Source organism: Octopus sinensis, linkage group LG7, assembly GCF_006345805.1.
Source record: "Octopus sinensis linkage group LG7, ASM634580v1, whole genome shotgun sequence".
Taxonomy (NCBI): domain Eukaryota; kingdom Metazoa; phylum Mollusca; class Cephalopoda; order Octopoda; family Octopodidae; genus Octopus; species Octopus sinensis.
In genome coordinates, this window is record NC_043003.1 from 4,564,259 (window position 1) to 4,579,258 (window position 15,000).

At 37.6% G+C, this 15,000-nt stretch overlaps 1 protein-coding gene across 4 annotated transcripts in view; it reads right to left on the minus strand.

The window, feature by feature from the left end:
* Positions 1–15,000, minus strand: part of LOC115213946 — a 1,060,743-nt gene that overhangs the window by 66,600 nt on the left and 979,143 nt on the right. For all 4 annotated transcript variants that reach the window (XM_036504470.1, XM_036504468.1, XM_036504469.1 and 1 more), the window contains 3 exons: positions 12,872–12,979; positions 9,169–9,345; positions 2,446–2,543 (listed from right to left, as the gene is read on the minus strand). In XM_036504470.1, coding sequence (XP_036360363.1) covers positions 2,446–2,543; positions 9,169–9,345; positions 12,872–12,979 — 383 coding nt within the window. The remainder of the gene's footprint in view (positions 1–2,445; positions 2,544–9,168; positions 9,346–12,871; positions 12,980–15,000) is intronic.

Genomic DNA, 15,000 nt, shown 5'->3' on the forward strand with positions numbered 1-15,000 from the left:
TTACCCCTCCTACTGCCTTTTCTTCTTCTTTTCCTCCTCCTACTCATTTTTCTTCTATTTCCCCCTTCCTCCTCCTCCTCCTTCTCTTCCTTCTTCGTTGTCTGCAAATTCAAGAATTCATGCTGTCGTCTTGTTAGTCGTAGAATCTTTATTGCAATAAAGCAACCCATAATATGATTACTTAAACATTTTAAACATCCACGACTTTCGTCCGCTTCTTTAATTAAATGACTTAATATCATCGACATGTTCCTTGTTAACCTACTGTCACCTGATCTCTTATTTCCTCCTCCCCTCCTCCTCCTCCTCCTCTTTCTTCTTCTTCTTCTTCTACATTTTCTTCTTCTTCTTCTTCTTCTTCTTCTTCTTCTTCTACATTTTCTTCTTCTTCTCCTTCTTCTACATTTTCTTCTTCTTCTTCTTCTTCCTCCACATTTTCTTCTTCTTCCCCCTCCTCCTCCTTCTTTCTCCTCCTCCTCTTCTTCCCCTCCTCCTAGCATTCCTAATGGTAATGGAAGTGAGATCCGATCGCAACGTTGCTGTATCTCATTATTGTTCCAGCAATGCTATTTTCAATGACTTTGATGTTGCTACTACTGCCCCCTGTTGTTGTTATTGTTGCTGCTGTAGTTTAGCCCCAGCAGACCTATGATCAGAAAATTTCAAACTGGAAAATACCGACTTTTGTACAGGCATTGTGTATCTAGTGCTACATCAACTAATGTGTCATTCTTTCTTGTTGTTTAAGCCTGGATCAGCTCTGATCCAGTCGACTCATTTCCAATGTCTGCTCTCGGCAAAGAAGACACCTAAAACTATTGGGTTGGCAACTAAGTTCCCGCCGTTTTTTTAAATTTTGGAATTATTGCATTTTTAAATTTTGGAATCTATTCTTTTCGAGAATTATATTTTTGAATCATTTTGGAATCTATTTTGTATTTTTTCGAGTTAATTTTAGTTAATTTTTGTTTATTTTCAGATCATTAAAATGGAATGTCAAGTTGAGAAAAACGAGCATTTTCGACACCTCCTTTTTGCTTTTATTGAAGGTTCTAAGGCCGAAAAAGCTGCTCTTGACATTTCTGCTGTGTATGGAGAGGGTGCCATAGTTGAAAGAACCGCTCGTGATTGATATGCCAAGATCAAAAGTGGAAATTTTAACCTCAAAAACGCACCTCGTTCTGGCCATCCAGTTGAGTTCGATGAAGAGCTATTAAACCAACTTTTGCACGAAAATTCTCGTCAAACGACAAGGGAATTCGCAGAGAAAATGGAATACTCCCACACTGCTATAGAGAAGCATCTTCACTCGATGGGAAAGGTTCAGAAGTATGGAGCATGGATTCCGCATGCTTTAAGTGACAACAACAAAATCAACGATCCACAATCTCCACTGGTTTGCTTGCTCGTCATCGCTCAACTCATGGACACAAGCAACGATTTCTTTACCGAAAAATGGCGACGAAAAATTGTGCCTGTACATCAATAAGAAGCTGCGTAAGGAATTGCTTAGCCCCGGTAAACAAGGGACACTGCGCGTGAAACAAGATCTTTATGCGCGTAAAACGTTGTTATGTTCATGGTGGGACTGGGAAGGGATTATCCATTACGAATTGCTTGAACGGAACCAAACGGTCAACGCGGAACTCTATGTTCAACAGATAGAACGACTCAACATGGCTATTCAAGAGAAAAGACCTAATCTGCAGCATGGAGTTCTTCTGCTACACGACAACGCCTGCCGCCCTCATATCGCCAATAGGACCAAGGAAGCCATTCAAGGAAGCCTGGCTGGGATTAATTAGTTCTTATTTTTATTAAACCTTTTAAAAATTTAAATTTAAAAAGCGGCAGGAACTTAGTTGCCAGCCGAATATTGGAGAATTTAGACTGCATTCCTCCAGGTCATATTGCTTACAAGTCACAGCTAACACACACACACACACACATAGCTTTTCCCATTAGTTTGTCTTACTGCTCGAGCTCTACGCATCTGCGTTGAAACCAATAAAAGCATATATATATATATATATATATATATATATATGTATATCTATTTGCCTATCTATCTATCTATTTATCTATCTATCTATCTATCTATCTATCTATCTATCTATCTATCTATCTATCTATCTATCTATCTATATATATATTATATATATATATATATATATATATATATATATATATATATATATATATATATATTATATATATATATATGTATACTATGTAGTATGTCTATACACACACTACCCACATAGAAACATATAGATACTCAAAGACCCTGAAACGCACACTTGAAACGGTCCCTAAACATTTCCACTGGAAATGAAATATTGAACAAAAGCGCTGAAAGATAAATGAGAGAGTTAGGGGTTAGGGGGTAGGGTCGTCCGAAATTCTGTGAATGGCGAACTAAAGACTATTGTAAAGACGACTTACCCAACAGTTAAATTCATTTTTTCCATCTTTGCTACGAGTTATAACCAGATTATCAATCAATCCATTCTGCTCGTTTAAGAAGGCAAGGCACTCAAATTCTGAAACAAAGAATAAAGAATAAAGAATAGATGCGAGAAGGAAGTATACAGAGTTGATTAAAGTTCAATGTTGGTTGAGGAAATATGTGCACTGGAGAAACTAGGACTGGGTAAGGGGTGGTGGTGTTTAGGAGAGACTAAGCATGAATTAAAGGCTAAGAGTCTGTTGTTATTAGGATGACGATTGGATAAAGATAGAGACGGATCATGAAGCTACATTGATTTTAAAATTTTGACACAAGGCCAGCCAAGTGGGTAGTCAATTAATCCAAACACCCAGTACTCAACTGGTACTTATTTTATCAAATCCGAGAAGATGAGAGGCAAAGATGACCTCAGCAGGATTTGATTTCGGAACGTAGAGACGGACGAAATACTGCTAAGCATTTTCCCGGCGTGCTAACGATTCTGCCAGGTCGCAGCCTTGGGTCACGAAGATATCTTAAACGACGTATTACATAAATCAGCAGCAACAAGTGGAGGCGCAATGGCCCAGTAGTTAGGGCAGCGGATTCGCGGTCGGAGGATCGTGGTTTCGATTCCATTGATTGATTGATTGATTGATTGATTGATTGATTGATTCTAGTTTCAGCTTATGAGCTGTGGCCATGCTGGGGCACCGCCATTTGGTGTTGCTACTTGGTTTCACTTCATGGAGGCTTTCTAGCAACTGCTATTTGGTGCATGAGAGAGTTCGATGCAGCTGCCCTCATCTGCCCCTCCTGCCGTGAAGTTGGTTCATCTGGGACACCTGACAGGAAGAGATCCAGCTTCATTTTAAAGACATCTGTATCCACCCCATGCAGGTCTCTCAGGTTCTTCGGGAGGATATTGAAGAGCTGTGGGCCTCGGAAGCCCAGGCTATCACAGAATCTTGTCCTACATCTTGATGGCAGGTTTGGAGACTAGGCACCACGCAGTGGCGCCCAGTTCTGGCATTTGCGTAACTCTCGATGCCAAAGTTCAGGACACTTCCCTCCAGGATCTTCCAGATGTATATTATGGCATATCTTTCCCGCCTACGCTCCAGGGAATATAATTTTAATCTCTTGAGTCTTTCCCAGTAGCTTACATTCTGCATAGAGGCTATCTTCTTTGTGTAGCTTCGTTGGATCGCCTCAAGTTTGTGATCAACTTGACACTGGATGGTGACCATAGCTGAGAGCAATAGTCAAAGTGGCTTAGGACAAGTGTCTTCCAGAGGACCATCATGGTTTCTTGTTCTCTTGTTCTAAAGGTTCTAAGAATCCATCCAGCCAGCCGTCTACATTTCATTGTCAGTTTAGCAACATGTACATGAAAGGTCGCGTCATCACTCATGTGAATACCCAGGTCACGCACTGATTGTGCCTCTGGGATTGCAATCCCTCCGGGTCCAGTGTATTCCTTGGGTATTGCATTCAGTTTTGCATGCTGATAGTATAAAGCTTGAAACTTTCCAGCATTGAACTGCATGCTATTCTTTTCAGCCCACTTGTATATTTCGTCCAGCTCACATTGCAGGTGTTTAGTGTCCTCAGGGTTCTGTATTGCCTGTGAAACTTTTGTATCATCTGCATAACTTGTGATCGTGGCTCTGCGTGGCTGAGGGCATGTCTGAGAGGGCCATTATGAACAGTAGTGGTCCCAGAACAGTGCCCTGCGGAACACCGCTCACTATTTGTGTGTTAATGGAGGTGGCCCCATTGGCTACTACCACCTGACTTCTATCCTTCAGAAAGTCATGAAGCTATTCTCCCAGTTTCCAACTATGTTGAGATCACGCAGTTTGTGACATATCATTCCATGATCGACTTTATCAAAGGCCTTTGCAAAGTCGAGATATATCACTTCCACATTTGAGTGGTTGAGCAGCCGTTTCAGCACCCAGTCATAGTGTTGTAGGAGCTGAGTTAAACAGCTTCTCCCTGGTCGGAAACCATGTTGGGTGTCGGGCAGCAAGTCATTCTCTTCAAGGAAGGTGATCAGCTTCCTTCTGACTATTCGTTCCATGACCTTGCTGATGTGTGAGGTCAGAGAGATAGGTCTATAGTTCTTGGCTTCCGCTCTGCTACCCCTTTATGAATGGGGCATATTTTACCTTCCTTCAGTTTTCCTGGAAGTTTGCCAGCTGCAAGGAAGCTCTGAAAGAGGAACTGCAGTGGTCTTGCTAGGACTCTCTTACATGCTTTTAGGAGGATTGCCGGGAATCCATCGGGGCCAGTAGCTGAGTCTGTTTTCATTTCATCTATAGCCTTGGTTACATCGTCTTCCTTTATATCGATGTAATCTATCGTCGCCGCCTCTGATTTTATATCTGCAGTGGTAAAAAAGTCAGTTGGATTGGTGATTTGGAGATGCCCAAGGGGTGAGTGAAAACACTCTTGAATTGCTCATTCAGTATTTCACTTACCCTCATTGGTTTCCTGTAAGTGTGCCATCCTTTTCGAGGAGTGGCCCTATTCTACAGTGCACTGTAGCTGTTTCTTTGGCATACCTGTAGAAAGCTCTGGGGTTAGATTTTATGTTTTCTATAGCCCAGGCTTCTTTGTCTGCTCTTTCTTTTTCATGGGAGAGTTGCAGACATTTTTCGATTTCCAACAGTTTTATTTTTAGGCGGGACTTTTCACTGCTTTCAATCTGTTTGTTTAGGCGATTTGAAAATTTCGTACGCCGTCTCATTAAAATTTTCCTCTCTCTGGGGATTTGTTCTTGTGTACAGTGGCCTTTCTCTCTGGGACACATTTGTAGCATATGGCTTGCATTACAGACATGAATTGTTGAAGTTTCACGTCGATGTCTGGCGAGGAGAGACATTTAGCCAGTTTTGTTTGAGGATCTCTTTCTCAATTTGTTTCCAGTTTGCCTTATGGTAGTTCAAGCTGGAAAGATTTGAGGGTTTCTTGTAGGCTGCATGTCCGTGCTCTCTTTTGGCCCGTACATGGTCAGCTCTATCATGTTGTGATCCGAGAGTAGTGTCGGTGTCACTTTCACATTATGGATGAGATCCATGTCATTTGTGAAGCAGAGATCCAGTGTGTTACCTGCCCTGGTTGGTTGGAGTATTACCTGCTCCATGTACAGGGTGTTGATGAGGTTCAGGAGGGACCTCGCCTGTCCTCGTTCACATCTTGTCATTCCTGGGAGAGAAAGGCCCTCGGGCCATCTGACATTGGGCAGATTGAAGTCTCCCATAAGAAGCACACCTATGTGTTGTTCTAATGTGGTTAGAATTTCTTCTATTTTTATAAGGCAGTCTTCAAACTTGCCCACATGGCTTGGGGCATCTGGAGGGCGATATGTAGCACACACAACTACATCAAGTTGCCTAATATGTACAATTAGTGTGTCACACACCGAGTTTGAGTATGACAAGAGGACCTGGGGTGTGAGGTCCTCACGGATGTACATAGCAACACCTCCATGACTCCTTTCTTTCCTGTCGGTCCGTAGTACAGCATACTGTGGTATGTGTAACTCCGCATCTGCTATGTCCGGTTTCAGGTGCGTTCTGTAAGTGCTATGCATAGGCTTGATTGCATGCAACAAAGTCTCTCAGGAACGGGATCTTTGTCCTGTTACTGAGTGTTTGCAGTCCTCTGATGTTCAGTAGGAGTATCGAGGTGAGGTGTACGTTGTTGCCGGCGGGTGTCCATCCTGTGTCTGTTTGCTGTGGTGGTCTGGTATATAGTGGGTAGTCCCACCTGCGGGCTTGGGTTTGATGAAGCCAGGTCAGCTGCTGTACAATCTTTTGTGCCATGCACAAAAAAGATTGTTGCTCAGCAGCTGCTCTTTCGACAACATCATGTTGGCTGTTTGTGGCGCGCACAACATCTGCGTACCTCCGCTTTGGGGCAGGTGGTGCGTGGTCCATCCCTTTTCTTTGTGTTGATGGTTTGTCCATCTGCCTCGTGTCTCTGTGGCAGGGTCCCCGATGTGCAAAGCGGCAGCCTGCACCTTCCTTTCCGTGCCAGCAGGAACCTCTCAGGTAGAACATACACACCCGTGTGCGCTGTTTGGTTCCATCCTTTGCGGTTCCACTTCTATTCCTGGTTGTTTCACTCTTTGGTCCTGCTTGAGATTTTTCTTTTCCTTTAGCTCTTCCAGTCCTTCTTTTAGTTCTTCTTCCTCCCTCTACCTCTTCACCGGGTTCTCCGTCTCCATGGCCCTTGCTGCCGGTTGGAGAACTTGCACCTGGGTTCACTTCCCGGGCAGGTTTCTCATTCAAAACCTCATCCTGGGCGTCCACCAGGTGGGGGTGACTTCTTTCATCGTCTCCATTCTTGCCATCTTTGCCCCGCTCGTTCTCAAAGATGGCATCAAGTGCGCCAATGTGCGACCGTACAAGCGCATATGAGCGCACGAATTCCTGTCTCTTTCGCTCCATCAGAGCCGCTGTCCTCTTGTAGCCTCTGCTCTTCAGCGCAGCCGCAATCACCTCGCTAGGGCTATCTCCGCCGGCGCACTCCCATGCTCGTACGAATAAATCCAGCTCGTCACGTCTCCATGCTCTGGACATGCTGGATAATCCGTCTATCCGTTTATCCATCTAATTATGTTCGAGAGAAGACAGGAAGATATTAAGGCTAATTAGAAGATAGAGTACTTGAAAAAGAAATATAACAATATTAAAGTTTGTGAAAAACGTATTTGGGTAAAAACGTTATTTAATCTTAAGGCTAATTAGGAGATAGAGTATCTGAAAATATATTAGCAATATTAATATTATATTAGAGTGTGGGTAAAAAAACGTTATTTAATTAAGGCTAATTTGGAGATAGAGTATCTGAAAATATATTAGCAATATTAATATTATATTAGAGTGTGGGTAATATTAAACGTTATTTAATTTAATCTTAAGGCTAATTAGAAGACAGAGTATCTGAAAAATTATATATACAATATTAAGCAATATTAACCGTTATTTAATTTAATCTTAAGGCTAATTAGACGTTATTAATATTAAACGTTATTTAATTTAATCTTAAGGCTAATTAGAAGATAGAGTATCTGAAAATATATTAGCAATATTAATATTATATTAGAGTGTGGATAAAAACGTTATTTAATCTTAAGGCTAATCAGGAGATAGAGTATCTGAAAATATATTAGCAATGTTAATATTATATTAGAGTGTGGGTAATATTAAACGTTATTTAATTTAATCTTAAGGCTAATTAGAAGATAGAGTATCTGAAGAATTATTAACAATATTAAAACAATATTAAACGTTATTTAATTTAATCTTAAGGCTAATTAACAATAATTATTAACAATATTAAACAATATTAAGCGTTATTTAATTTAATCCTAAGGCTAATAACAATAATTATTAACTATTAAACAATATTAACGTTATTTAATTTAATCTTAAGGCTAATTAACAGTAATTATTAACAATATTAACAATATTAAACGTTATTTATTTAATCCTAAGGCTAATTAACAATATTATTTAACAATATTAAACGTTATTTAATTAATCCTAAGGCTAATTAGACGTTATTAATATTAAACGTTATTTAATTTAATCTAATCTTAAGGCTAATTAGAAGATAGAGTATCTGAAAAATTATTAACAATATTAAAACAATATTAAACGTTATTTAATTTAATCTTAAGGCTAATTAACAATAATTATTAACACTATTAAACAATATTAAACGTTATTTAATTTAATCCTAAGGCTAATTTGACGGTATCAATATTAAACGTTATTTAATTTAATCTTTTGGCTAATTAGAAGATAGAGTATCTGGAAAATTATTATATCGAGAACAGTTATTGAAAATGTAAACAAACAAAATGACGATCGCAACTTTAACTAAGATGTGGGCCTAAGTGAAAGATAAAATAGAATAATAAATAAAATATGAAATAGATGAAATTGATACTTAATCCAACAATGTGGTCTGGATTATTTTTTTTGGTTTACAGGATTTTTTTTCAGGAGAGATGCTTCTTTTTTCTTTCTTGCAGGAGATAACTTGATTCAGTTATTTTTGCACCATGTGCGTTTCGGCGAAAATGAAAATTACTGTTATATGTATATATTTATTATATATTTTTAAAAATATTTTTACCAAAGTGTTGTAGTGATCTCTATGACTTAGAGTTTTACGTTTTGCAACTACAGTGGGTTATTTCGCCGTTCTATGCAAACTTTTTCACAGAGCAAAGGCAATCACGTCTTTCTCTGCTGAAAACGGAACCGGATATATCGGATATATATAAACCGGATATATATAAACACACACCATTGTGTGTGTTTATTGTGCAAAAACACCAAAAGCTCCACGAGGCTCGGGCAGGGGGGGTGGGCGTCCCTGTTGTACTCTTTCGCCCCAACTTTCTCTCACTCTTTCTTCCTGTTTCTTGTCCCTGACTTCCTACGCAACCGCTGAGCCTGGATGCGCATTCATCCATCCGTCGATGCTCTCGGTGTCGGGGGTTGACCTGCTTTCTCTTCAGCGGGTCTTACGAATAGCAAAGGACCACGTTTTTGGACCGTTCAACAGCCACAGCAACAGCAGCAGCAACCGATTTCTATTGAAGATGTTTTATGCATTATGTTAGCCATGTGCGATGCTTTGTGAGTGAATTTAACAATAGGAAGAAACTTCATAAAAGAGGAATCACATCTTACCTTGAGGGATCAAAAGAGCTGAACAGGTATCTGACCTCAAAATAAGAGAGCTTTCGGTAAGACACGTATTCTCGTTCCAATCTCCTATCGTCCCTTCACAGTACTGTCCATCGTAGGTTCCACTGAAGGGAATGCTGCTTTCCAGACCACAATACGACGGCCACAGATTCTCCATTTCTGCCAAACAAATACAAAAAGAAATCAGAGTTTGTTGTTTCGAGAATTCTATCGAGGCAACAATTGCGGTATTTTTGTTAGAATTATTCAAGTGAATCATTCGCCACCGCTGACGGATGGACGTTCCAAAAATGATAAAACAACGGCTTCTAATTTTGGAGCTATTTTTAAAGTGGTGTAGGAGATTTTAAGTGGTGTATTTCAATGACCCCCAGTACTTCACTGGTACTTTATTTAATCGAGCCCGAAGGAATAAAGGATCAAGCTGACTTCGAAGGGATTTCAACAACAATAATTATTATTTCTACTATAGGCACAAGGCCTGAAATTTTATGGGGAGAGGGGGCATAAACGATTCCCTCCAGTGCTCAAATGGTACTTGTTTTATCGACCCAGAACGGATGAAAAGCAAAGTTGACCTCAGCAGAATTTGAACACAGACGTAAAGACGAACAAAATGCCGCTTAACATAATAATGATCATAATAATAATAGTAATAAGGAATTTCTTTCTTTATTACCCACGGGGGGGGGGGGCTAAACATAGAGGGTGCAAAGAAGGACACACAAAGGGATTAAGTCGATTATATCGACCCCAGTGTGTAACTGGTACTTATTTAATCGAAATATCTATTTCTATTTCTTTACTACCCACAAGGGGCTAAACACAGAGAGGACAAACAAGGACAGACAAACGGATTAAGTCGATTATATCGACCCCAGTGCGTAACTGGTACTTATTTAATCGACCCCGAAAGGATGAAAGGCAAAGTCGACCTCGGCAGGATTTGAACTCAGAACGTAACGCCAGCTCGCCGCCTTCTAGTAGTAGTAAGATGAATATTATAATACAGTTTCGCAGTGGCAGGAAAATGTAGGGACAACTATTGACAATGACGCTATAAAAATGGTTGAAACGGGCGTTCCGTTGGTCTGTCCAAGGCAGGATTAAACAAACATAGCAAACGTTTAAATCTATCTTACATGTTTAGCGAATTTGTTTAACTTACGAAAGCAGGGACAGCCAAAGGTTTTTGGGTATATCACATAGTAACGTTGAGAAAAATAAGCACAGTAGTGTGTGTGTGTGTGTGTGTGTGTGTGTGTGTGTGTGTGTGTGTGTGTGTGTGCACGCGCCCGCACGTGAATTTATGTATGTTTGTGTGCATATTTGCGTGTATGTTTGCGCATATCTACCTATGTATAGCCATGTTGTTAATCTATATGTCGTCTCTCTCTCTCTCCTCTTTCTTTCAGTGTTTCTCTCTCTTTCTCTCTCTCTCCGTCTGCCACATCCATCCATCTATCAATCTATCTATATCTATCTATTTATCTATCTATCTATCTATCTATCTATCTATCTATCTATCTATCTATCTATCTATCTCTAGCTCTCTCTCTCTCTCTATGTATGTATGATCTCTCTCTCTCTTTCTTTATCTATCTATCTATCTATCTATCTATCTATCTATCTATCTATCTATCTATCTATCTATCTATCTACCTACATATATATATATATACACGATATGATATGATATGTTATTCCTTAAGAATGGTGCCGGGCTATAAGGAAAGCCGTTTCCAGTAACCTTATTTCAACCAAACATTTTACGAACGACACAAAATGGAAACCAATAGTGAAAATCAAAAACGGTGAGAACACAGGAGATGGAAACCGAATCTCTTGGCATTTAGTTTGGCGTTCTTGCTTTCTTTCTGTCTCTCTGTCTGTCGGTCTCCTTCTCACTCTCATTCTCTCCCTCTCCCCCCTCTCTCTCTCTCTCTGGTACGTCTCACAGAATGTTGCCTGGAATGATATTCATCGGCAAAGTGTGAAACTGATAGCCAAACATTAGCGTACTGCCAATATGATTGAATTATGGCAAGTCTGATAAAGCCGGGAAGATATTTTAATAACAAGGTGAATGTTACACAAAAAAATGTTCTGATATAATGCGGTTGTAGCTAATGCTGTATTCTGATCTGAATTTAATTAGTAAGGTGTTTTATGATGTAAACCACGACTTTACAGATCCTTTCAGATCTCGACTTCCTTTTCGTAGCTGAGATATTTTGATTTTATTTTGTGAAGTGGGCCAAGTATTTTTACCAACATGAAGTAATATAATACTAGCTTCGTACTTATTCTTTTATGGAAATGCAGTTAGGTTTAATAAATAATCTTAAAGTTTAAATTTACATTTGAAATGAAAATAAATTGCGTTTCTAAAACTATCTCACAATTCTTTTCTGTGGTTTTTCAGGAAGAAATAATGTCCATTTTGTTTGTGGCATTATTTCCAGGATTTAATATGATTTGAAAAGTAACCTCAGAATATTTCAAGAATATAGTTTTTAAAAGTTTGACATTGAAATAAAATGTCTGTAAAAACCAGAATCAAATTAAAAGTCAACCCTGATATACTTGGGATCATAGTTTTGTCTCATTTATAGGAATTCTATAAAATACACTAATCTAAGAAGCCAAATATGTTGTCACTTAATATCAGCAATGGAAGTAATATTAATTCAGGATTAACGATCTGTATATATACTTAAAGTGTGTATATGTTGAAAGCCTTCTAAACTGCAGTACTTGTCTTGAGAAAGTATCTGTTATAGACATATAGTTAAAAACATCCTATCAGAGATAGTTTCTCAAGAGAAATTCCGCTGTTTAGAAGGCTTTCAAAATATTCAGCCTGTAAGTATGTATACAAATTATTAAATACGCTATATTTCTAATCCAAATATTAACTACACTTAAAACCAGATTAGCAATCAAATTCCAATGAAGATCAATCTGTAAATACTTTTCTTTTATTGGAAAGACACACCTACCTGTTAGGAAAGATGACTATTGTGTGGGTCCCTCGAGTAACAGGCTACCAAAAGGGTAATACTAGGGACTCACAGTCACAAGTCGGTGAACATCTTGTTACTAAAAAGGTAACTCTTTATGTGGAATAGCCGCCATTTCTCTACTCAAGTAAACAGTTACGTCCCAAAACGTTAATTTGTTCTCATACATTGGAGTTATGAAACGGCACCAGTATGCAGCCAATCGACTTGCTAGAAAAATCAGTAAAGTAGGATTCTAATGAATAATGCAGCCTTAGACTTGATACGCCTTGAAAAAATATTAAATACAATGATGACGGATTGTTGTTAACATAATGAATGAAACCTGAAGTAAGGCTAACATCTTTGATAATGTAATACTATTTCTGGACATCTTTGATAATGACACATAACTTCTTCCCGGGCATCTTTGATAATATTTCTGCTAGATTAGACCTGACACAGGTCTAACATCCGTAATGTTATTTCCGTTTGACATGGCCTGACGTAGGGCTAACATTTTGGATCTACTTTCGTATTGGGTTAACATCATTGCTCAAACATCTGCTCAATCAAACTTGATAAGGAGTTAAAGACCAACAATTCAGACCACAAAATGAATGCTAAGATTTCAAATAAACATAAAGTAAACAGCAGCGACTTGAAAGGTGAGAATTACTTACGGATGAGATTTTTCATATGGTAACTCCACCCACTTTCCATCCAAGGGTATGTATCGTCGTTAAATACACACAGCTGATCCAGTGGTAAGTTCATTCGTCTAAATTTACCTGCAACGACGAGAAATAATAGATTGTCAATATCTCTGGCATGTTATTTATCGAGGACTGTTAAAGTATCAGCGGACAACAAATAAAGACACACAAACATATATATTGTATATGCGCATATATATATATATACATATATTATACTTATATATACGTATACACATATATATGATGTGTAAATATGTGTATGTAAATATATATACGTATATAATACGATGAGAAAATAGAGAGGTAATTAATTAATTATTATTTATTAATTAAAAAAAAAATTATAAACATCCCTTACAGACGTTTCAATTCCAGACCTTCAGAAAATTTATTGATTAAATTAAAATCTATTTGGAAGTCGAATCTCTTCAGAGGTACTTAAAGATGTACAAAATAGGTGTTCATTTCCTGCATGTTGATGTTTGTCAATTTTTTTTTAATTAATAAATAATAATTTATTAATTATATTTCTATTTTCTCATCTTATTATTATTATAATAAATAAATATATATAAATCACGGTTTATACAGTTACCTTGCAGTTGGGTATTAGCTATTATGTTCAATATTCTTTTTATAGGTAAACAACCTTTGAAATTCCTGAATGAGGTTTGTAACCTTTAATTGTGCTTATGTATATAATATATATATATATATATATATATATATATATATATATATATATATATATATATATATATATATATATATATATACATATATAATATTTATATATATGTATATATACATTTATTTACATATATATACACAACACACACACATATATATGATATGTAAATACATACACACACACACACACGTATATATATATATATATAAGTTGTAATAATGAAGTCAAACCAAATAATGATATTTTGAAATCATTTAACATAGACATTTCAGGGTTGCTTAATATATGCTTGCATAATATATACTAGGAAATGCGCCCATTACATAAACCTTCCTCAAAAATAGGAAGAGATTGATGGTAAAGTTTCAATATATATTATATATATATATATATATTGTTATATTTCGGAATGGTCATTTAAACGTACTATATATATATATATATATATATATATATATATATATATATATATATATATATATATATATATATATATATATAATTATATATGTGTGTGTGTGGTGTGGTTAGAACAGTAATTAGGCTGTGAACTCAGTAGCGGACTGAAATCTTCCCATCGATCCTTTTCGTATATTAAGGAGTTTTGCTCTCTCTTTGAGATGAAGGAGTCACTGACCTTATTTTCGTATGTGTTGTTTATGAAATCACGTGCATTTTATCAAGAATACGAGTAGATTTTTAACTGCTTTCTGTATGTCGTCCATGCCACGGGTTTGTATTATAAACAAAATAATATTATTGATCTCGGTGAAGATCTTTGTCCTTCACTTTAGAGCGACACATGTTAATCCATAGTCACTCTTTTAACCTTTCCCATCCTAAACTAGTCGGGTGGTGTCTGTGTGAAACATGCAAACCGATTTGCTTCTACCATATCCTGGTCTTTAACCAGGATGGACTCGGATTGGGCCACATAACTTCATTCAGAACTTGGCTGATAACAAACTTTTGGTTGTTAATTTTCGAGGCATTGGGTGTTGCTGCACCGTCAAAACCATCCACCAAGTTCTAAATCTCTGCACCAAAGAGGACAAAGGTACATTCAATATTAAACAACGTTGTTATTTCTCTAAGGAATAAAATATAGTCTTGGTCTTAATTTTGAGGAGTTACATCTTAAATAGATTGGAATCAGGCCTTGTCAAATTTGTATACGACTTTGAGTCATATAAGAGTTCCTTAAACTAACAGACTGAAAATATGGCTGGTGCTTTTCCTCGTCTCACTTTGACTCAGCCTGCAACACAAAACAGTGCAAGGCTTAGGGCTCATTTACAAGCCTAAGCTTTGATGTCACATATATAAATCTTGAAGAATTTGGCTTCCTGAAGACATCTCTTATTCCCCATTTTTTCCTATTCCGTCTGATTCTTTCGTTGAT